We start from the raw sequence: 25,099 nt of genomic DNA on the forward strand, positions 1-25,099 counted from the left end.
CAGTTAATGAAACACGCTTCCTGGAGTTGGTTACACTTAAATTAGCAAACCACAGTGTGAAATCTGTTCCCAAATGGGCATTGGCTATTGCCAGACAATATCATCACAGCCAAAAGCATTTCCCTGTTTACCCAAAGCAACTTAGGAAAAAATTATCAAAGTTAAAATACCTAAAAACTCAGTGTTTCAGATCCAGAGTCTTTGCTGTTCAGATGTAGGTCCTTTTTAAAAGCTTGATGACAGTTGGCCAGGAAGTTAAAAGAAGTTTTATATAGAAGGGGGAGCAGATGGACTCAAAATATAATATGCTTTGATTTGAAAATCTTGCTATCCCATCCTTTTTTCTTTGCCCATTACAATGGAAGGGACAGGTACTGTATCAAATGTAACACTTGTAGCTGGCTAACCTACTATTGTTAATCCACATGACACTCAAATTTGTCATTGTTTAATACAGGAAATACAACAGCGACATGGATTGGCCAACTCCATCTCCTCTTACCTTATCAAACCTGTCCAGAGGATAACAAAATATCAGCTTCTCTTAAAGGTAGGTATCACTTTAAAGTTTTAGGATGTCTGATCCTGCAGTTCTCATACTGGCAAAAACCCCATCATAATCAATACGACTGTTACTTGCATAAGGCCTGATGCTGCAGGTTTTCAGTGAGCCTCAGGAACTGCAGTAACGTCTTCTGTAAGAAACTGCTTAAAAATGAAAAATTGTCCTAAATAAGCAATTTTTTATTCAGACACGTGTAAATCAAATATGACACCTATATACTTGCCCTAGTTATCCTACTCTTAATTTTAAAAATACTCTTGGCTTTTCCAGTTAAAAAATGAGCAGCTAATGTCCATCCCAAGAGTTTATGAATGATAATGTTGAAATTGCTTCTAGAATGAAGTCTCATAAGCCTCTAGCTGTATTAATATTTTAAATGGTTTAATATACTATTAAGAGTGTCTGGAAAACCATTGGGCTATGGATTTTTATGTAACATTGTATACAATTATCTAGACAATGACATTGTGAATACTAAAACACAAATAGACACCTATTACTACCACAAGATGGGGGTAAATTAGAGCTTACAATTAAGCAAAAGAAGCATTTGACAATGGACAGAGAACACTTTGGACTCCAGGGCAGTGCTTATGAGACTTGAGCAATGTACTATATTTGCAGTTTTAAATACTCTAGGGTATTCTGGGTTTTGTGTGCTTTACAAAATTAGATGTTAACTTTTTCTCTGTTTAGCTAAAATTGCACTTTGATTTGATTGCCAGCCTCTGTACTGATAAGATATTCCTTATTATTCTTTTTAAATGTTTAATAGCTTGGCCATTTCAGGTCACAACAGGTGGAAACTACCATCTCATTTTATATTGAATGTGAAATCCTCCCTCTCCTCTGCCAGTGGAAAAAAATAATTAATAAATCCATAATCCTGTTAATTATTTAATTTACAATATTGATCTAAACAGATGTGTGTTTAGAAAGTGTCACTTGTTAGTTTCAAAACTTAATTTTAAATATAAACATTGCTAAAATTATGGATTAATAGAAAAGTTGCGGGGCAGCCTGGTGCCTGAGTTGATTGGTGACATGCACTGACAAGGAAGCCGCCTAGTTTCATGACTCCAGTGAGTCACAAAGCAGTAACTTTGTGAGTAGAATATGCCTCACTACCCACAAGCAGCCACTTCATCCCCCTAGTGGCATTGACGTCCTCCATATTTCTGTTCAGTTACCTGTAGCTTAAAGGGTGTTGGTGCATTGTGGGATACTGTGAGAGGCTGGAGGGGGTCAAAAATGTGGACCAGCCCATATCCCCAGGAGAAGAAATAAAAATAAAAACAAATTGAAAGTTAGGACTAAATGACCCTCTCCACTTACAGTTGTTTCTTAACTAGTGAGGGAATGCAGTGGCAGTGTTGCGAGCTGGGTCAGGCTCGAACTTAAGTTTGAGGACTGGTCTTCACTGGGGGAGATCGACGCTGCTGCAATCGATGCAGTGGGTGTCGATTTAGTGGGTCTAGTTAAGACCCGCTAAATCAATGGCAGAGCACTCTCCGATTGACTCCGGCACTCCAGCTCCCCGAGAAGAGTAAGGGAAGTCGACCGGAGAAGAGTAAAGGAAGTAGACCTTGACTTCAGTTATGTTATTCACGTAGCTGGAGTAGTATAACCTAGATTGACTTACCCCGGTAGTGAAGACAAACCCTGAGTTAGAGTCCAACCTAGGGCTATTGCTCTTTGAAGCCAGATTTGATGGTGCCAAAAGTGCCAAGCTTTTCTCATGAAATTTCAGCCTAAAGTAGCAGAGTCCAAAGAACAACTGGACACTGTCTTTCATCTGGACTGGTCAGAGTGCCTAGATTAGCTGTTTTCATGAGATTTTGCCTGTATCTGGACCAGAATTTGAAAATAGGCTCCTTTCACTTTTGGAAGCGACCAGTACCAAATACACAGAAGTGGGTGTAGATGCAGAGTTCCTAATCCAACCCCCTTCCCTGTGCCTGAAATCAGATTGGGTTGTAAATCAAGGCTGTGGCATACATTTTGGCCTGTCTCCGGACTTCATGATGTGGGATGATGTGCTGAAGGAAGGCTGGAAAACATTAGGGCTGACCGTTTTAAGGAAAGTGTCCAACTGAGGACATTATGTTTATTTTGTGTTTCCGATTATTCATGCATTATCTCCTGCTGTTCATTTGTCTTACCTCCGCACCACTCCCTATACAGTTTATTTAAATTGTGCCTCTCCCCTGCCATTTCATTCTATTCCGCTGTGCAGACATCAGCAAAGTGAAGCATCCTGATTATATGCTTCAGAGAGCAGTCTTCTAATACACTGTTGTTTGCTGCCACCTGCACAGTGAAGTAAGGGATTAAAACAGCATTTTAAATAGGGAAAAAAAGGCAAAGGAAGGAGACTTGGCAGATGTGAAAGAGCATAAATAAAAGCAACTAGGAAGAGTAGAGAGAGCCAACAAATTAGAGGCAGTTGAAATTTCACATGGAAAGGTCACTCCCCCAGATTCTGGCAAGTTGCTTTAATTTGTCTCTTTCATTTGTCTCTTTCAGAACCTATGCCCAAAAAGTTCTTGAAGTATCTTCTGCTTTTAGTGCTAAAGCCACGTAACTCTGAAGTCTGTTTTTACTCTAGTTCCTTGCATTTCTTGTGTTGACAGTTTTTTTTCAAAAATGAAGTAGCAAAAATAGGCTAAGAATGAGCGATAAGTTCTAGAAACATGCTGTAGCGAATGTGGATCCTGGCTTGGATACCTGACGAGGCATATATGCCTCTTCAGCTAAAGAAAGATGGGTTTTATACCTGTGTTGTTTAGAGGCTGCTGCAGTGTGGCACAAGAATGTCTGACACTAAGACAGTACTTGATTCTAAGGCAGGAATGTGGACCCAGGCAGTTTCATGCTAAAGTCAAGTGGGAGTCTCCAGGGGCACCAGGATATATACTGTTAAATCAGAATGCAGGATTGTGGCCCTAGTTTCTAGTGCTTAAGCACATCTCTTCGACCAGTACGTCATGTACACATATATATTCAAGCAAACCTATAACTTTTGGAAGATTTGCAAGTGTATACTAACCTTTTAGTAAACGTTGGACATTAAAAATTTAATCACTTTTTCAAAAGCTTCTTTGTTTAACACACTCATTTTTAAAACTGATTAATATTTGGATCAGCTTCCTTTGGATGGTTAACAAATCAAATAGAATCTCTTGCTACCCCTTCAGGGCCTGATCTTGCGAAGCATAGAGTATGCTACACTGCCACTTGCAGTCTGAGAGGAGCTGAAGGGCACCTGGCAGGACGAGGCCTTTGATCACCAGAGCAAATGCTACTTTTTTGTTTCGTTGTATTGTAGAAATAGATGTTATGCTAATAGTGGCCTGTTGATCTTCTGCAGGAGCTGCTCACCTGCTGTGAAGAAGGTAAAGGCGAGATTAAAGATGGTCTGGAGGTGATGCTTAGTGTGCCAAAGCGAGCCAATGATGCCATGCACCTCAGCATGCTGGAAGGTAGAACTAAAACTTGCTACTGTACACTTGTGTAATAAGTTCTGTAACTTCACATTAAAATATTCTGTGAAGTCAAAGAGATATGAGGGAAAAGTGGAAATTTGTTTAGAGTTGCTTTCACTTTCTAAAGACATTGATATGCTTTCATCTTTTTGGCATGGAGTTATTTGGATGATTTCTTTTTATAAAACAATAAGGCAGCAGATGACAAAAATTATAGTAATATATCTGATTAAAAAAAGGATGTTCTAACATCTCGACATACAGCTATTTACAGCTTACTTACAGTTGAAACATTTGATTCAGTTCTATTCTAAGGGAACGCACCTTGAGCTAAATAACCTCAGCTGCATTTCTCATCCAGTGTCATAACTTTTTTTGTCTGAAGAAAGTTCAAAAAAGTATGTAAATCCACCAGAGGTGGTTCTGGTCTATGTATCAAGTAATAATCTCCAGGAAGGTCTTTGCTTTCACATCTGTATGCTGTCTGTTCCATAACTGACTTCCGGTTCAAAAACAGTACATCTTTTGGCAGTTTAAAAAAAAAAAAAAAAAGGCAACATAAACCAATTTAATCTTCGACATAGCCAGAAAAGCACAATCTTGTACATGCAGAATATAGCAGGCATTTAATTTTGGATTCAATTGCTTACATATGCTTATAATTGACATTTGACCCAAAACCATTTCATAGTCTGTACATGATCATGTATTGCATAAAAAGATCCCCCATATACTTGATAACTTTGATGGAAAATCTGTTTCATAAAGCAACCCATCACAAATAGAGCTAAAAGCATGACCACAGCAGATTTAAGTTGAATATAAAGGATTTGTCACAGATGTTTTGGCTAATATTTACATTTTCTTTGAAACTATTGTGACTGCAGGGTTGGGCCCTGTGACAGGAAACTGAAAACACTTCAGATGGGATTTCCAAAATCTCCTGAGTGACTTAGATTAGAGCACACCATGCACTGACTTTCAGTAAGACATGTGCTCCTAAGTGTCACTTTTGAAAATCCCCCACCTCTCTATATTCTTATGGAACTACTAATGTGAATGAAAGTTTGCAGGATCAGTCCCAAAGTCCCATGCAGTGTGAGCTTGAATGCTGAATGTTCATCCTTTACCATTAAGAGTACCTACACTGACTCTACAGAATATTCTATTTCTTTCACAAAGGATATGTGCATAGTTATGAGTCATTCCCTGGTTGATGAATCTAGTGAGTAAACACGTTTCCTTTTGTCTCAAGAGACTCCTAAATGAACATCCTAATCCAACTTTTCTAAGATACTCTCTACTATTCTACTCTCTACGTATTTCTCTATGTAAATTGTTTTATACTATCATGGTAATCGAGGCCCCATTTATCTGCAGCTTTGTTACATAATGTTTTACACTTAAACATAGAGTAAATGTAAATTCACCCTTAAATGATGGCGAGGGGACTTTACTACCACTTTTGCTGTGACCTGTGAGAGATTTCTGAGGTCTGTATTCTTTCTATAGCAGTTACTGAACTTCTTTTATTAAGAAAAGAAAAGATGCCATTGGTCTAGACTGAGAAGTGCACTGGTTAAATAGTGCTTGCCAATTTATAGTGGGTAAAAGTAAATTAGTTTAGAAGGAAACTGGTGTTTGAAGGCCAGAAGTCTTTCTTCAAATTACATTCCTCTCTTTTGAAAGAGAGATGAGCCTGATGGTGCTCATAGTAAGTACCCTGAAATCTGAGGAGGTGTGGATCCCAACTAGAATATGCGGCTCAGGTCCATCTGTTCCCTAGAATTATAGTTAAAATAAATCTAGTTGGGCTTTTGGGGAAAGAATATGCAAATTCGTATTCGCTAATTTAAAACCGACACCTGTTGTCCTGGGTTTCTATCACATGAGGTTAAAGTCTCATTTGGCTTTAGAAGAGTCCAAACCTTCACAAGACAAAATAGTTTTGTAAGACTTCAGACTAAGGTGGCAGAACCCTTGTAAGAAAAGTTTAATTTCATGATAGGGGATGTACATGAGAAGCTGATTTTGGAGACATGTCATTTGGAGCCAGAATCTTACCAGAACAGTTCACAAGACTTTTCAGCTGTTGAATCAAAACATAAACTTGAGTTATGATTTGGTTTTGAACTGTAAAGCATACCCTAAACCAACTGGGATCGGAATAGCGACTCCTGGAACCCTCTCTGTTAAAAATACTAAATATATTTGAAAACGGAGGGGTGAGGGAATGATTTGGCATGGTATGTTTTTAGTGTTCTCACTTTTACTTTTCAGCTTCACATTGTCTATCTTTGCCTTTTTTGCAGGGTTTGATGAGAATATTGAATCTCAGGGAGAGCTCATCCTTCAGGAATCCTTCCAAGTTTGGGACCCCAAAACTTTAATCCGAAAGGGTCGTGAGAGGCATCTCTTCCTCTTTGAGATGTCCTTGGTCTTCAGTAAAGAGGTGAAGGACTCAAGTGGGAGGAGCAAATACATATACAAGAGCAAACTGTTTGTAAGTATGAGAAAACAACAGAAAATTGTTGTGTCCAAACAAATTAGAGTTCTTCTCCAAATGTAACCAAAAGTTATAAGCAGGTGTATTCAAATGACTTAGACATGACTTTGAAACATATATGAAACTTTAGCTTTCAGCATGCGCCCCCCCCAAAAAAAATGCTTGAATTTGATAGTGTTGGATCATTGACCTTTTAAGGTAAGCAGTGAGGCTTACTATCTTGCCGTGCTTCTGTGAAGAGGTGTGTTGAAATGTTATTAGTCCTCATGAAACCTGTGGAGGTGACAGTGAATTTTAGGTTAGTTCAGTCCATAACAGTTTTGTATGTCACCATTGTACAGGTGATTGTTATGTATGATGCATTTTTATAAGACTAAATGATTTTTAAAAAAAGGATTTGCCTGACACAGAATTATTCGAAGTAGTATTTATAACTGCTAACCATTGCAATTACATTAGCACCCAGATCTCCTGATCAGCTCTACAAAGATAAAAGAAGAGTCTACCTGTCCTGAAGCGCTTGCAGTGGGCTTTGTAGAACACACAACTCTGTAGTAACAGCTTCAGTGCATGTTCTGTTCTTACAGGGCCTATTGAACCCTGCCTGCAAACAAATATTTTATTGGCTCCAGATAGTTCTGTTTATGGTCTATTGGAAAGATGTAAACATAAATCACTGTTTTAATGTCTAAAAATGCCCTTATCATACGCTTTGGCCAGATTTATAAAGGTTACAAAACTGAGACTGGGATTTTTAAACGGAACATAAGGTAGATAAGTAACTCACTTTCTTTGGCAACCCTAGTCTAAATCAATAATGCAGACCATGGTTCAAAAAGTAAGAAGTATTCTTTCAGTTCCTACCCTATCTACGCCACACTCCTATCAGCCCCACTCACCTGCTAATCATTTCCTCTGGAAAAGACTTGGAGAATAGGACATGTTGTAGTTAAACATCAGCTTTGAAGTGAGGCTGGTAACAAATGCCCTCATTGAGCACAGCCTGCTTTGTTGCCCACGGGAAGCTGACACCGGGAAATCATAAGTTTGAGCACCTCAGGTGATCTCAGCTGCTAAGGCTTTATCTGGGAGTAAGAGCCACATGTAGGACAAGTACTAAAAAATAAACTCTGTCTCTTGCAAGGTTGTCATTTCAGTTCCCAGCTTCTATTAGTAGCTTTCAGAGCCAGAGTGGTTGCTGGGAAACCACTGTGAAAGCTGCTTCCTTACACGTACCAAAAACTGTCACTGTGCCTCAGTTGTGACCCACCAAAAACAAAAAAAGCTCACCCCTGCTATCCTTGTCTTCAGAACATCCTGAGGGCACAGCCTGCCAGTCATCGCAATCTGTAGGACCTCTATTGAGACAACCAAACTCTTTCTTTTGAGATCTAAACTGTGGTTTGATTTGAAGTTTTAGGGATGAGAAGCTGGTGTATTAACCCATTGAACCACATAAAGTCAACTTCTGACCCACCTAAATGTCAGTAATGAAATGTTAGGGAACAAAATGGGATTCGTCATTATTGCTAATGTCTAAAACAATCCCAGAGCTCTGCTTCCTGCCCAGTGTTGGTGTTCTCATGTTGCTCTGGGCCGACTACAGCAATCCTGCCCAATATCGGATATAGAACGCATCAAGTAAATTTAAAAAAAAAAAAAACTTCAAGATCTAACTGGAGGAACAGATTGAAAATGTAATAAGAGTTTGGAGTCAGAGAACAGGGTTGTATGATAGAGCTCCAAGTCCTACAACAACTTCTGCTTGTTTTGATCTTAAAAGCCATACATATAAATAGTGTTCTGTCAGCTTCCCTGTGAAATGTCAGAACTTTCTGTGTGAAATTAACTATCTTGTACATGTCAAAGAAACAGATGTGTTAAGAGTTTATACCTGGACGCATGGGTGCAGCTGCCAGATTTTTCACACTTGCTAGGAATAGACAGTGTATTGCAGAGGCGGGCAAACTTTTTGGCCTGAGGGCCGCATCGGGTTTCGTAAATTGTATGGAGGACCGGTTGGGGAGGGGGTCGTGGCCAGCCCCCCCCTTCTATCTGCCCCCCCCCCCCAACTCCTGCCCCGTCCAACCCCCCTGTTTCCTGACGGCCCTTCTGGGACCCTGCTCCACCCACATACTCCCGCTCTCTGTCCCCTGACTGCCTCCGGACTCCCACCATCCCATCCAGCCCCTCCTCTCATTCCTAACGGCACCCCCGGGACCCCTGCCCCATCCAACCACCCCTTCTCCCTGTCCCCTGCCTGCCCCTGGAACCCCTGCCCCTGACTGCCCCCTGCCGCCCCATCCAACCCCCCATCCTTCCTACTGCCCCCCCCCGGAACCTCTGTCCCCATTCAACCCTCTATTCCCCCCCCAACCGCCCCGACCCCTATCCACACCCCTGCCCCCTGACCACCAACCCCCCCTGCTCCTTGCCCCCTTACCGTGCTGCCTGGAGCACCAGTGGCTGGCGGCGCTACAGCCACGCTTCCCGGCTCAAGCCAGGCCACGCCGCCGCCACCACACAGCACAGAGACCAGGTCAGGTCGGGCTCTGCAGCTGCGCTGGCCCAGAAGCTCAAAGCCCCACCGCCCAGAGCATTGCGCTGGTGGCGGAGTGAGCAAGTTGAGGCTGCGGGGGTGGGAGGACAGCAGGGGAGGGGCCTGGGGCTAGCCTCCCAAGCCAGGAACTCAGGGGACGGGCAGGACGGTCCCACGGGCCGGATGTGGCCCGCGGGCCGTAGTTTTCCCACCCCTGGTGTATTGTCTTCCTGCTGTGCAATCCCACATCATAACCCATTTGGCCTTTGCCATTATTAACCTATGAGAGGGAAACATTTCTGTGTGCTTATGGAAATGTTAATCTTAAAAGCAGAACTAGGATTAGGGTTTATGGAAAATTTTCTGTTTACATTGGTTTTGTCAAAAACCTTAGTGTTCTGTGGAAAACTTTTCACACCGGGTTTCCTTTCCATGGAAAATGTTGAATTTTCATAGAAAAATAAAAAAAATTTCTGCTGAAAGCTGATTATTTTCTATTTCCGATATTTAGACAGAAAGTTGATATTTTCCCTGGAAATTTTTGACAAAAATCTTTTTTTTGTTTTTGTTGTAATTTTCCATGGCGGCATTTTCTAACCAGATCTAATGAGGATATCGTCAAGATAATACTCTGGGGATTAAGTTGAAGAAAGAGCAAACCCACTACCCTCACCCCCCAGTAATACAAAAGTACATTGCTTGTCTCAAAATCAGAGGATTGATTACTTAATTACTACATGTAACTCAACAAAAAGTGAAATTAAAGGAATGCCACCACCTGAAAAACATGCAACTGTTTTTTATCCAGTATTGTGACAAGTAGTAACTGAATTACTGTCAAACAACTGAAAGGGGTTGGAGGAAAAAAATATAGTTTCCTTTTGTTTCAGTTTCACATGGTACACCTTACAGCACTTTATGAATAAGCAGTTTCTTGGAGTAGATGGAGGAGAGACATTAATTTAAAAATATAGAAAAATGTGATTTGTAAATTTATAAAAATTGGCAGGATATGGAAGCAAGTGCAGTACCTGAAACTACAGTCCTTCTAAATTATTTTTTAAAACTTGACTAGAATTCAAGTTGTTGTCTTAATAACTAAAACTTATACTTAGAACTTGCTGCTGAATATAAATTATTCCATTTCTTGTCTTAGTTTGAGACAAGCAGTGGACTTCTGTATTACTAGGGTTTATAGTTCTTTTCTTCAAATAGTCGATTTCATGTTTATATTTCTGACAGTACCCTGTATAAATTATCTGATTTCTTTCTAATATTTCTATCCTCTGAGCAGTAGATGAGGATGGGGCTTTTCAACACCAATGTCCCTATGGCACCCAGAGGATTGCTTTTCCAAGTATCACTTATACTAATGACAGGTTTCAGAGTAGCAGCCGTGTTAGTCTGTATCCGCAAAAAGAACAGGAGTACTTGTGGCACCATAGAGACTAACAAATTTGTTAGTCTCTATGGTGCCACAAGTACTCCTGTTCTTTTTACTTATACTAATGACTTTTTAAAGTTCACTTAAAAATACTTTTCTGATATTTTTTAATTGTGATGTTACTTGTTAATATACCCTTCAGTGTTTGCACTGTACAGCATGTTGGCACATGCAAAGATTGTTCCTAGATCAATGAAATATATTTTACACTTTGTTTGAAATAAAAGTGCTTTACAAACATTAAACACCCTTATGAGGTAAATAAGACCAAGTTTACAGATGTGAATGACAAAGCAGTGAGTCTGACTGATTTGACCAAGGCCACAAAAGCAAGTAGTGTTGAAATGCTACTAGAAAAAAAATAGTGCCTCCCATGCTCTGGCTATCCAGTGTACGCTACAGTCATTGTGTATATGCTAATAGTGGGGTGTGTGTGTGTGTGTGTGTGTGTGTGTGTGTGTGAAGATAGTTTCCATTATGCATGTAACAATTTACTTTGTTACTTACATTTAAGTCATAACCCTACATAACAATTCTGAACCCTCACCTTTGACATTTAAAGAGTCAGGCATCTTGCAGTTTGATTTGTATTTCCTAATTTATTTGCTAATCCCCTTGGATTAAATCTTTTTTTGTATTGCTAAAGGAGAAACTAATTGACATTTTAGATCATACTCTAATTGGAAAGAAAAAACATGTTATTGGATGTTCAGTGAACAGGAACTGAGGGGTTGGGGCGGCATCGCCTCATGTATCCGGGGAGGGGCCACAGCCATGAGGCATGAATGCCATCCCTCTACAGAAACTGCTAGGCAAAAATCTCCGGCTCCGGTGTGCGCGCACACCTACTTGGAATACACATCTGCATCACATCTTGAAGAACCACAGTTACTTGGAAATGAACTTGGCGGTTACTTACTGTAAGTAACCTCCAAGGTCATGCAATTTCTGAATCACTTCCATTATTGCAGAGGGAAGGAAACACATTAGAAGTGATTTCTTAGGTAGAAAAGAGATTAGAATTTTAAACATAAAGAAAAAACTTCCTCTTGTTAATCCATGATTTCCAGGCAAGAATATTATCCCTTACCTGCTGTAATAATTGCCATTATCTCTAACTGAAATAAGTGAGGACAGCAGCTGCTTGACTTCTAGCCTGAGAAACTGACACTTTGAATAGAGTAATGAGGATTTGGGTGAAAAATCAGAACATTGAATTTCTGACATGTTATTTGGTGGTGTAACCACATATTTATTACGTTGTATACCAATGTTGGAAGCAGTTTGCTGAAAATTGTTTTATTTCTAAGCAAAAAAGCCAACAGATGGGGTTCTCAAAAATGCCAAAGTGGAGAGGAACTTTTGAATGCGCAGAGTGACTTAGGAGTATATGTTCAGCTTAGTGGAATAGTTGTCTTTCTGTGGATACTGTGCAAAAATTATCATAGAGTCCTAACCAATTTTTCTCACTTCCAGACTTCAGAGCTGGGTGTCACAGAGCACGTAGAAGGAGATCCTTGCAAATTTGCACTGTGGGTAGGAAGGACACCAACTTCTGACAACAAAATTGTGCTTAAGGTAATTTTTCAGGGAGGCATTTATGCTTCCTATATCAGTTGTTTGATTGTAGATCTTTATACATTACTGTTTAAAACAAACAAAAAATAACCTCTGTGAAATGGATTGCCTATGGATGGACAGCCTCTTGTGCCAAGTAAACTTACCTTAACCTTAATTAGGGGTGGTGTATATTAAATCTTAATGGTCCTTTAGATACTGGGAGAGTCTGTGCAGCCCACCAAGGAATAAGCAATCTTGTTCTCTCCTGTAAATTTGAGAGGAGTGGAAAGCTGTTTAATTTGTTTACTTTGCTTTCCTGTTGGGATTTAAATCCTCTTGCTTGAGATTTTAAGCCAGCCGCTAACTGATGGAGTCAGGAAGAAATAAACCCATGGACAGGCTATTCCATAACTATCAGTTATAGGGTTTGTTGTGCTTTGTATCTGTTACTGCTTGCTGATGGACAGGGTGCTCTACTAGATAGATAACTAATCCAATCTAATGTAGCAATTCCCATGTTTGGGTAATATTATCCTAACTAGGCTAATCTTGTGCACGATGAGCAATGTGGAAGACGTGACTCCTACTGTAGCCTGCTAGTAAAGGAAAGTATTAAACGATGTTTAAGCTTGATCTGCCTAAAGCCGAGTAGTGTTGTGTGTGAATGGGTGAACACTGGGGAAAGCAGCCTCTATTATTTATCCTGCATCTCTGAGAGGTGCCAGTACTACAAGAGAACTGAGTAACATTTCAGAGGGGGAATAGCGAAGAGGACTTCAGCAGATAGCAGAGCTGTAAGTGCTAGTCATAATGCTCAGGTTCCATGAGACGTGTCCTCCCACCAGACAGAAGTCTGATAAACATGAGCAGGAGTCATTGTGATAGTGCTGAAGACCATTCTTGGATTAAACCAGAGACAGAGGTGCTATGACAAGCCTTTTGAGAACTGGGCTGTGAGCTCTAAACTGAAAGAACAGCCTGTAAATTGTGAATCTAGGAAGCATCAGAAAGCAAGGCCTGCAGCAGAGTGAGTCTCTAGGCAACCTAATGAACACAGCTGGCCTGTAGTAAGCTGCCTGATTGGCTACACAACCTGATTGGTGGGAAGAGTCAGCAGACTGGCTCTTAAGCCCAGCATCAGCAGTTTAGCGGCTGCTCAAAACATTTGTCCACAGCTGCGATAGACTGTGCCTGCTTGTTCCCAGCCCTGCTCCTGCCTTGGCCCCAGCCTTGCCCTTGCCTTGCCTCACTCCAGGTAACCTGGTCTTACCCACAGCTCCGATTCCTCATTTTGGACTCCACATGCCAGAGCCATGGGTCAGAGCTGGCCTTTGACTCTGGTTCTGACTCTGGGCTCCAATTCCTGGCGTCTGACTTCTGCTCTAACCACTGGACATGACTACCACTGTCCCAGTCACATGACAGTTTGAGCAACCCCAACAATAAGAGAACTAGAGCTGATACGGTGTACATGGATTCTACAAAGGCCAATATCTCTCTGACAGAGATACCTGGGAGCCCTTCAGATTTTGCAAACCCAGGTTGCCTCCCTGCAAGTGCAAAATATGGTTCTGCAAGCTCATGCCATGCTGCCATCAGCTGTGATCCCTGCTCCCTGCAAGCCCAAGCTTCCCCTCACCTGGCAAGTTCAACGGTGATTGCAACAAATTTCCTGGGTTCTTATATCACTGTTGGCTCCTGTTTCAATTACATCCACAGTTGTACCCCACTCATCAAGCCCGAGAGGGATTGATATCAGCCTCCTTACTGGGAAGGCCCTGTCTTGGGCGTCTCCACTCCTGGAAGAATCAAGCCCATTCTAGGGCTGTTTGAAGACTTTATTTGAGCTATGGCAGAGGTCTTTGATGACCCGAGTCATGAGTATGTGGCCGAAGCCGGACTTCAGGGATTGTGGCAGGGATGCCAGGTTGTTGCTAAATATACAATGGAGTTCCAACACTTGGTAGTAGACACCGAGTGGAACAAGGCACCACCACCAACTCTGGCTGAGTTGGGGCCTGAGATCAGACTCTGTTGACTGGAGGGAAATCTTTCACGTTACACAAAATAGAAATATTCATAGGGGTAGGAAAAATACTCTTTTGGAGAGTGGGGGTGGGAATAGCTAACGATCAGAATATTGGGTAAATTTGGCCCTGAGAGGTCTCAAATCCAGGAGTGGGACAAAGTAGCAGATAGTAGCACTGTATAAAGTAATACAGTAACTCCTCACTTAGCGTCGTCCTGGTTAACGTTGTTTTGTTGCTATGTCGCTGCTCTATTAGAGAACATGCTCGTTTAAAGTTGCACAGTGCTCCCTTGTAACGATGTTTGACAGCCACTTGCTTGTCCACTGCTTGCAGGAAGAGCAGCCCGTTGGAGCTAGCTGGTGGGGGCTTGGAACCAGGGTGGCCCGGCAGCCTCCCTGTCAGCTCCTGGCTCCCCTAAGTTCCCTGTGCGGCAGCCGCCCAGCAGGCTATCAATTGCTGGCAGTTCAGGTGTCCCTCCCCCCACTGCCATGTGCTGTCCCTGCCCTCTGCCTTGGAGCTGCTCCCCGGAGCCTCCTGCTTGCTGTGCGGAAGAGGGAAGGGAGATGGTGCTAATGTCAGGGTGTTTCCCTCCCGCTGCTTCTGACCCCCCGCTCCTGTACCCCATTTCCACAGAGTTGGGGGCGGGGGCACAACAGGGCTCAGGACGGAGGGAGCTCGCTGCCAGCAGCTGCTGTCTCAACCTGCTCATCTACTTAAAAAGGCAATGTACTTAGAGTGGGGTCAGTGTAGTTAAAGGGGCAATGTGCATCACACACACACACACACACACACACACACACACTTTAGAAAGTGGAGGGAAAGGTGCACTCCAATGGGGATACCGTGGGTTCATCATCACATTCAGTTTCTGCGGGGGATGTTTGCAGCTACTGCCATGTGTCTGTTGTGTCTCCTCCCTCCATTTGTGGCGTGTGAGGCTACATTAACAACAATGCCTTAATCCTTGAGGGCTCAGCCAAGTGCTAGTTCATCATTTGGCAGCAAGGTATTCCCTGGGAAATATCCCATCCTCTTCCACCCTCTGACTTCACCACCTCAACCAAGCTTCACAATCATCATTGCTGTGTACTGTATTACACTGTTTATTTAAACCTTATAGTGTGTGTGTAACATCTTTTTGTCTGGCGAAAACAATTTCCCTGTAACCAAACCTCTCCACCCCCCATTTAGATTAATTCTTATGGGGAAATTGGATTCACTTAACATCATGTTGCTTAGGGTAGCATTTTTCAGGAGGAGTTACTGTAACCAATTCAGAATTGCTATGAGCTGCCTTACTAGGGAGGGAGGCAAGAGTTCCTCAGAGTAAGGGGAGTCTGCCCCAGGCAGAGCAGGCTGGATGGGAAGAGAGTGACTGGCGGGAGTTCTTGTGTCTTCTGATGGAGATAAAATGTTGGTGGATGCAGCGGTTGCCAATTTAAAACAAAAAGTTATCAAATTTGCTGCTTAAATTTATTTTAAGTCAACAGGACAGTTACCCTATAGTGGAGTATCTGAGGGATTATTTGTATGGTAACAGCATATGGTGGCTATCACAGGAACTGCTGTGTTCTTAATCCATCCCTTGATTGGGGAAGAGGATTAAAACCCTTAATTATTAAATCCAAGTATGAAATGTTATATAACAGGCACTTAATTTTAGTAATAAGGCATTGGCCTGGAAACCACACAAAAACTCACTCTTACTGTGTTTGGAGGGTGAGAAATCAGACAAGTCCAGAATGACTAGACTGACAACAAAAGGGTTTTGCATTTTTTTTTTTTTTTTTAAAACAACTGCCACGTGGAAATTAATTAAAGAATCTATGTGAAAGTCTAGCACCATAAAAGCCCTTGGCACTAAATTGATATTAAAGCAGACAACTCAACATTTACGTCCACCAGCTCTCTTCCGAACCTTTTTTGGCACAACTAGCAGCTACCCAGTCAGAGAGGCTGGTCTCCTGTATTTATGAGCTGCCTTACTAGGGAGGGAGGCAAGAGTGCCTCAGAGTGGGGAGTCTGCCCCAGGCAGAGCAGGCTGGATGGGAAGAGAGTGACTTTCAAGCACTTAACAACTTGTTTCTTGTTGCCTTTTTTTTTTTTTTTTCTTTTTGAGGTAAAGTTTTTAAAGGCTCAGCTACCTGCAACACCTTAAACGTTTTTTACGGTTTTCTTTGGAAAATATTTTTATAATCTGATTAAAACTGTGTCTGATATTTTAAGACATCCTTGCCATTTTATTTTTCAGACACATTTGTTACTAGCCCCTGCCAAATTTTTTTTTCTTGTTCTGTACAAAGATGTCTCTGTAACCCTGAATTGTCGAAGTTGGAGCTTTGTAGCTCTTCTGATATTGTAGCTGCAAACGGAGCTACACTTCATGGAAAACTGTAAGGAAACAAATCTTCCTGTCTTCTATTTTTGAGGAGGGAGAGGTTTTTTGGTTTGTGTTTTAACAAAAAACGAAACGTTTGTCCTTGCAGTTCAGCTGTTCCTGCAGCTTTTTCCCCAACTGAAGTCCCATTTGTGAAACTTTATGTAATTTAATGTATGTAAATTAAATAAACAATTATGATGTATTAGAGGTTTATGATTCTGATGGGAGAGGAGGCAGGAGCTGTAGGCTAATGCTTGAAACTAAATTTTAGTAGGACCTCAGCCTTGTCTATAATTTTGTGTCTGAAATAAATTGCACTTGCAAACAGCTCAATTGAGATGTTAAGTGACCTTCTTTGTGGCCATAAATAGTGTTTGTACCCACAAAAAAAAGTGGCTGGATACCAAATGCTATTTGTTGCACCACAAAAATGCAGGTGCTCAATTAGAGGCAGTTCTTGAGAATCTGGTCCTTAAACAATGACCCTGTTCTCATGCAAACATCAAGAAATGGAAAAAGTGTAGAGAAAACATAACACAGAAGCTTAAATATCTCAATAAAAGAGTTGGTTTTCTATGAAATGGCAGCATACATTAAAATGCAGTTAGACTTCACTGAGAATTTATTACTCAGTTACTAATTTGTAAGCTGCTATTACCGCACACGTCTTGCAATGAATTCATACAGAGGCTACAACACAATAGGGCCATGACCTTGGTTAGGGTTCCAGGGTGCTTCATTATGAAAACATATAGTAGGCAAAGCTGAAATTATTTATATTTTGATAAAACAGTATTGGCAATGAAAATAGTGGAATTTGAAAATGGGAACAGCTAGCTGGAATTTTCCATTAAAAATATTTTTGAAAATAAAGATGTGAAACCATACTTACGCCTTTTCCCCTGTGTGTATGTGTGGTTTACTATGAACACAGGCCTTCTTAACCATAATGGCCCATTTGTTTGTTTGCATATTAAAGGCTTCCAGTATAGAGAATAAACAAGACTGGATCAAGCACATCCGGGAAGTGATACAAGAAAGAACCATTCATCTGAAAGGAGCATTGAAAGAGCCAATCCACATCCCCAAAACAGCTCCAACAACTAAGCAGAAAGGAAGGAGGTTAGAATTTGAATAACTTATTAAGAAGATGGGGATAATTTTTTAAGTGCCCCATCATGAAGGCCATATTTTAACTGCAATGATGGAATTTTCTGTAAGGAACACAGTGTTCTTAGTGCATTCAGTGACTTAAGCCAAGATAGGAGTCATCGTTGGCTAGTGTTATCTTCAAGTGTGGTCCTTGTAAATTAAGCTCCAGTTGACCACAGTGCTGTACATGTTCAAATCTCTGCTCTAAATGCTCCCTTGCATCTTTGTGTGGTGCTGTTCTAAAAGGATGTGTTGTCTGAAGTCAGTGTTATGTTCAGCAGCCTAGGAGGTGGGTATAGACCAGATGTACTCATTAAACTTTTACAGTACATGTTTTTTACTCAAGTTCCTTGTTTGTTTAAACCAGACTTCACACTTGGCAGTTTTGGTGAAATGGCTACCGGGGGGGGGGGAGTTGGTCTCTTACCAAGGTTCCTTGTTGTTGGCTGCTGCTGTATTTTTATACAGCATAAGTTGGACAAAGATAGTTAACTCAGTTCATTATATATTACAGTATAAAGCAAAGTAATTAAGCAAATGTTGGGGTGCAAGGCAGGTCATCAATTGCTTTGTCTTAGGCACCCACTGCTGTAATACCTGGATGCCTTCCATTAGGATTGCAGATAAGAGCTGGCAGATAAGAGCTCTGAAACAGGTGTGCTAACCAAATTCTGACAATTGGATTGTATGTTTGCAGAGATGGAGAGGACCTGGACAGTCAGGGAGATGGCAGCAGCCAGCCTGATACTATTTCAATTGCATCACGAACTTCCCAGAATACACTAGACAGTGATAAGGTAAGAGACATGAAGTAATATTCCATTTATTTTTTATTTTTATGTTTTTAGCAAATGGCATACAGTTTAGACTGAGGTATCACCAGCTGTGTGTAGTTTCCCCTGAAGCATACTTCTGACAGTCTTCCTTCCCCCAGATTGGCTACATGCAATAAAGAATATGCATTTTAGTCCCTTGACAATGGGTTATTCTGGTTTAACACCATAGCCTTTAGGCAAGGCTTTCATTTATCCTAACTTATACTATTCCTTTCCTCCATCCCAGAGTCATTTATAACTTTAACCCAAGGATGTATGATGGTGAAGATAAAGAGGGGACCTTTGTTGTATGTATATTTAAAATCAGATTAACCTTCAAAGTTGTCCCTAATCTCTCTGAATCTTTCTGAAAATATACCTTGTGCCATTTGTGACAGCTAGGCAATACTGGCTATTATGTCAAATAGGAATATCAATGTTGAAAGGGCACTGTCTACCAACAGCTCATATCAGCACAGAAAAATATTTTATAAAATGTGAAGGTTTCCAACTGTCTAAATGTCATTGAATAGGGTGGAGTGTATCTGAGCCAAGCAGAGGTGTGCAAATCATCAATGACATCATAGGACAGCTAGGTGAGAGGGCTTTAAAAAGAGTGTTTAAAAAATTCTTTTCTCATAGAGTCCCCCTCCCCTCCCCCCTCCTCCCCACACAAAGACATGGGTTTCTATACTGATGCAACAGTTCAAGTTTACAGGCAACTGAGACTTTTTGCTAAATGAGGAAGAGAAGGAAGCAGGCAAGAGGTAAGTTCAGCTCCCTCAAAGATACTTAGGGCTGATATTTATGGAATCTGCTGGGGGGAAAAAATCTACTTTTTGACTAGCTGCAACTGTGCCAGCAATTGGTAGTCATTGGTTGTAGAGTTCATAGATCTTGGTGTCTACCTGAGCTCTAACACTGTTAGCCAGAAGCCTGCTACGTATTTTCAAGTAAGAAGAGGGAGGGGGAAATGTCTCAACAGCTTTTGTTTGTGATATTTTCCTCTTTCATTTGGGTAAAATCCACATTCTAATTTGAGCAGAAGCTGGATCTCGTGTGTCTACCTATACATCATTTACAAAACTGTACTGTATATACTAGGGTTCATATATAGATATGTACTGAGGAAGAGGACTAATGCATGGTATAGTCTTCAAACATAATCTTTCCTTCTCTATGTTGGTTAGAGAAATGGCTAACTGTGTTTAGAAGCACTTCTACCTTATAAGCTTTTCTGCACGAGTGTAATCTAGGATTTAGTGAGTATTGGTGTAAGTGAACTCCTGGAGCTATAGGATATAATGTTTAGCAATCCCCCCCATGCTCGAGTTTATAATGCCTGTTAAGTGGATTGTTAGTAAGAAGTTTCTCCACAGATGTTATAGGGTGGAAGGCAATCAACATGTTAAGGAAAATCCTGAGGGACGTTCGTTCAGCCAAGCCTCTTAATAATTCTCACATGATGCATGAAGTATTGCTGTGAAATGAGACTACAGATAAGCCACCCAATTTTCTAGGGAATACTACATCATAAATAACAAAAGAGGGCGTTTGGTTATGCTGGGAATGGATTGCATCACCTTTTTATTGTCCAGCATATGCTTCACGTCAGCCATTGTTCATATTTGTTCCTCTCTCAGCCAGACACTGGGAAAGCAGAGACAGCATGGCATCTGGGTTTGGTGGGTTAACACAGTAGAACCTCGTTAATTCATATTGCTGACTAGGAGTCCAACTGCAAATGACTTGCTTATATAACTTATTGAATACACAAAGAAAAAGGACAAAAATAAGGCGCTTTAATTTACTTTGACAGTTGTTGAGTTTTTGTATTTGCACTGAAAATGTTGTCTGGTATAATAGGTTAAAAAGAAAAAAATCTTAACAAGATAGTTCACTCCAGTATGCTGATATTAAACCATTGCTAAAAATTGCAGAGGTTACCTTTTTTTGTGCAGATTTTCAAGTGTAGGGATTAGCCAAATGCAGAGTAGAAATGTTAATCAAAACTACCTCTGGATAAAGAAAAAGACCTGCAATCTGGCAATCCAAAATCTATTTTTTTTTTTAATAATTTTAATATGAGGCATAGTGAAAGGACATGAGGCCAGTGAAGTCTGTGAGGAATATGAATCATAAGTAATACATATATTTCATTTAATGGGTTTGTAACTCGCTAGTTACAGTCCACTTGGGGCTGAAACTTGGCACATAATTTCTCAGCCTAAAAACTTTTTTTTTTTTTTTAATGTTTAAATCACTTACACAATGAGGTAGTAAAAAGGAGGGTGGAGAGCTGAGACTTTAGGTACTTTTAATACAGTTCAGCCAAAAAGCTGCTTATTTATAAATTAAAATTTACAGACAGTTTAGACTAGGGTTATTTTCATTAAATTAGAAACCGATTACTTAAAAGTATCAACATGTAAAACACATTTTACCTAATTTAAAATAGTCATAATCAGGTGGTGAAACTACTCCGTGTTATATAGTGTGGAAGTAGAGCAAGGCCTGACAGGGATTGGAAGGGGATTTCAATACAAACAGTCTGGTTACATAATTTTATTTATGCGTTCTTCTTAAATCACATCACACCAAAAACCACATGGCAAATGCTCCCATGCTGCTCAACAGGTGACTAAAACCACTCATTTTGTCCAGTTGTATTTGTATGCAATTCATTTCTTTTATACATTCTGAGTAGAACAAATAAGCTGTCACACAGTTTGAATATGAACGGTGTCAATTAAACTGGTGGTAACCGCGATGGAATCCAATGAACTGCTCACCAGAAAGCAAGGATTTGTTTCATTTTTGCTAGACAGCAGCATAGGGTAAACTAGAAATCGTTGTAACCTGCAGACGATTAGGAAGCATCCAAGCTAGCCTTTACAGATGTGTTTACTTGGAATTGTTTGGCCATAACTTAACTCTGAGGTTCAAAAAAAAAAAACAAGCACCATAGTGGCTTAACTCTGGAAACCTGATGGCCTGAGGAAGCCCCACCCCAGCAAGAGGCTCTGGTGGGGCTGGAGAAGGGAGGGGCCAGGCCTCTGTTACCACTCTATCAGGTCCTCTATCGAGTTGTGTGGGGGCTGAGTTCTCCCTCTGATCTGTCAGTGTGATGGTCTGGAGCAGAGAAGACCCCTGCCAGCTGAAACGGATGGCTTTAGGTTCTCGTTAAGCTTAGCTGATGGCTATTGTGGATGGCCTTTATTGCTATAACACCAAGCATGGGTAGAGGCACTGTGGTTTCTGTTTAAGTGTGGGCTTAGGACCCCGTATTGCCTTAATATGCCTGTAAAAAGTGCCTTGGTGTTCGTAATAAAAAGCTTCTGCGCTGAAGAGAAAACATGTTGCTTGTTTGATTCTGCCTCTGCTGGCTCTTGGTCGTTAAGCTATACACCGTCACTTCCCGAACTTGTTTGACAGGGATTGAACAATCCTTATCTAAACCAAACATTTTGTTTTACATACCTAGCTGTTCTCCATTTCTTCTGCAGACTGTCTGTATTATTTTGAAATTGCTGGCCCAGAGCATCTCTATTTTCCCCTCCCTTCCCCATAAAAAGATCTTTTAGGGAGAGGGTCTGAGGAAGGGTAGCTACATGAGCCGGGCACAAATTAAGAGGATAAGAGAGAAGGGCATGGCAAATTCCTGAATACATAGGCTTGGCCTACACTACAGAGGTAGGTTGACTTAATGCAGCTTATGTCAACCTAACTCTGTAAGCGTCTACAATAAAATGTAGCTACTACTGAAGTAACTCACTCACTCCACCGACTTAATAACTCCATCTCCGCGAGAGATGTAGCACTTAAGTCGACGTAGTTAGGTTGACGCAGTGTCAGTGTGGACCCTGCATTGCTTACATCGACTGTTGTTGCCTTTCAGAAACCATCCCACAATGTCCCAGGTACATCAGTGCAAGTGCTCCTGGTGAGGACACGCGTTGCCGACACAACAAGCGTAGTGTGGACATGTAAAACTGATTCAATCACTGCGGTGGCTATACATCAACATAACTTAGGTCAACTTAATATTAATCTGCCATGGGATAAAAGGGAACGTCCTTTCATGGATTGAGAACTGGTTAAAAGAGAGGGAACAAAGCGTAGGATTAAATGGTAAATTCTCAGAATGGAGAGGGGTAACTAGTGGTGTTCCCCAAGGGTCAGTCCTCAGACCAATCCTATTCAACTTATTCATAAATGATCTGGAGAAAGGGGTAAACAGTGAGGTGGCAAAGTTTGCAGATGATACTAAACTGCTCAAGATAGTTAAGTCCAAAGCAGACTGTGAAGAACTTCAAAAAGATCTCACAAAACTAAGTGATTGGGCAACAAAATGGCAAATGAAATTTAATGTGGATAAATGTAAAGTAATGCACATTGGAAAAAATAACCCCAACTATACATACAATATGATGGGGGCTAATTTAGCTACAACTAGTCAGGAAAAAGATCTTGGAGTCATCGTGGATAGTTCTCTGAAAATGTCCACGCAGTGTGCAGAGGCGGTCAAAAAAGCAAACAGGATGTTAGGAATTATTAAAAAGGGGATAGAGAATAAGACTGAGAATATATTATTGCCCTTATATAAATCGATGGTACGCCCTCATCTCGAATACTGCGTACAGATGCGGTCTCCTCATCTCAAAAAAGATATACTGGCACTAGAAAAGGTTCAGAAAAGGGCAACTAAAATGATTAAGGGTTTGGAACGGGTCCCATATGAGGAGAGATTAAAGAGGCTAGGACTCTTCAGCTTGGAAAAGAGGAGACTAAGGGGGGATATGATAGAGGTATATAAAATCATGAGTGATGTGGAGAAAGTGGATAAGGAAAAGTTATTTACTTAATCCCATAATACAAGAACTAGGGGTCATCAAATGAAATTAATAGGCAGCAGGTTTAAAACAAATAAAAGGAAGTTCTTCTTCACGCAGCGCACAGTCAACTTGTGGAACTCCTTACCTGACAAGGTTGTGAAGGCTAGGACTATAACAGCGTTTAAAAGAGAACTAGATAAATTCATGGTGGTGAAGTCCATTAATGGCTATTAGCCAGGACGGGTAAGGAATGGTGTCCCTAGCCTCTGTCTGTCAGAGGATGGAGATGGATGGCAGGAGAGAGATCACTTGATCATTGCCTATTAGGTTCACTCCCTCTGGGGCACCTGGCATTGGCCACTGTCAGTAGACAGGATACTGGGCTAGATGGACTTTTGGTCTGACCTGGTATGGCCTTTCTTATGTTCTTACGTAGTGCAGACTTGACCATATGGAGTGAGCTGCAGTTGCATGCACAGACCTTGAGATCTGTCCAAAAGCCTTGTCTTTCCATACTTCTTCTAGGCAGGTCTCTTGGCGCAGTGCTGCCCACTCTTTTTGGGTTTCCATAATCATACACTTGAATGCTCATAGAGGATTTTAGAGCAATTTCTCCTTTTCCTGTAGCCTTGTTTTGCTAATATGATCTTTGGAAAGGTGTGTGCAAGTGAGAATAACTTAAAATCGTATAAAAGACTTCAATCTTTATTCCCCCCCAGTCTGAGTACTTATGCTGGAATCTTAGGCCATGCTTACACTAGGGAAATCTGTTGGTAGCATAAGAAAAAATAGTTGTAGGAACAATTTAGTACATCCATACTACCCAGCCCGAATTGGTGCCTTTCTTCCCCATTAGGGCTGCGTTGGCACCAGCTAGCCTCTAGTGGTTCCTGTATTTAGCAAACTCCTCAGTCCCCCAACTGAGTGCTTTGTTTCCCCTTGCCCCTTCAATAATGTCTCCCGACAACCCAGTATCTAGTTTGCCTCCCACTCCGCAGCTCCTCAACTGATGATCTGCTTGTTGATACAGGAAAAAAGACAGCAATAATTGGCCGTTCTTCCCTTCCTGCAGTATCTTCATCCCAGCTCAGTAATGCCCCCGGTTCTCCTAGCTGCCCTTTTCCTGAGGAAAACTGCATTCCTGAGGACAGCTACCAGAGCACGGGCATTACTGAGGGCAGGGGTCAGCATACATGAGGGGAATATAGCCAGGCGAAGGGGGATGATTGTAGTTGAGAGGAAGAGAGGGCATTGTTTGGGTGAGCAGAAGTTGGTCTCCACATGTGATCCACACCTGGATGACTGAAGAGCTGCAGAGCAGGAACTAGTGCAAGGGCCAGAAGGGGGCTCTCAGCTGGCTAACTACTTAGGTATCAAGGTAACTTCAATTTGTATCTCCCTAGCAATAAATTTGTAGGGCAGGTGGGAGGTGCATTTGAGTTGAATAAGGGTATGGTAACCAATTACTCTCTCAAATGTAGACAAGTCATTAGTGGCTGAAATGAAGGTTAGAACAGAGTTTTGGTAGCACCCTGAAAATATCTTTTAGCATTTACCAGGCTTGGAAGTTTAGATGATGTAAATCTCCCAAGTTCCTTCATCTGGTCCTAATGCAGAGGAAATTAAGTGTAGGCATGAGAGTATATTGTGCAATGGTATGTCAGAACTTTTCATGCTTATGGTGACTGAGTTGGCAGTGATATTAAATGCTGTTTCAAACAATCATATGGAAAATGGAAGGGGTAAGTGAGGGTTTGGGTGGGGCAGGGTGGGAAGAGAGTCAATGTA

At 41.2% G+C, this 25,099-nt stretch overlaps 1 protein-coding gene across 4 annotated transcripts in view; it reads left to right on the forward strand.

The window, feature by feature from the left end:
• Positions 1-25,099, forward strand: part of TRIO (trio Rho guanine nucleotide exchange factor) — a 418,347-nt gene that overhangs the window by 288,830 nt on the left and 104,418 nt on the right. For all 4 annotated transcript variants that reach the window (XR_004644600.1, XM_034761550.1, XM_034761548.1 and 1 more), the window contains exons 28-33: positions 458-550; positions 3,936-4,047; positions 6,363-6,553; positions 12,016-12,117; positions 17,489-17,631; positions 18,359-18,458. Coding sequence is in view for 3 of the 4 variants with exons in the window: in XM_034761550.1 (XP_034617441.1) it covers positions 458-550; positions 3,936-4,047; positions 6,363-6,553; positions 12,016-12,117; positions 17,489-17,631; positions 18,359-18,458 (741 nt within the window). In the remaining variant the exon portion in view is untranslated. The remainder of the gene's footprint in view (positions 1-457; positions 551-3,935; positions 4,048-6,362; positions 6,554-12,015; positions 12,118-17,488; positions 17,632-18,358; positions 18,459-25,099) is intronic.

This window comes from Trachemys scripta, chromosome 2, assembly GCF_013100865.1.
Source record: "Trachemys scripta elegans isolate TJP31775 chromosome 2, CAS_Tse_1.0, whole genome shotgun sequence".
Lineage (NCBI taxonomy): Eukaryota > Metazoa > Chordata > Testudines > Emydidae > Trachemys > Trachemys scripta.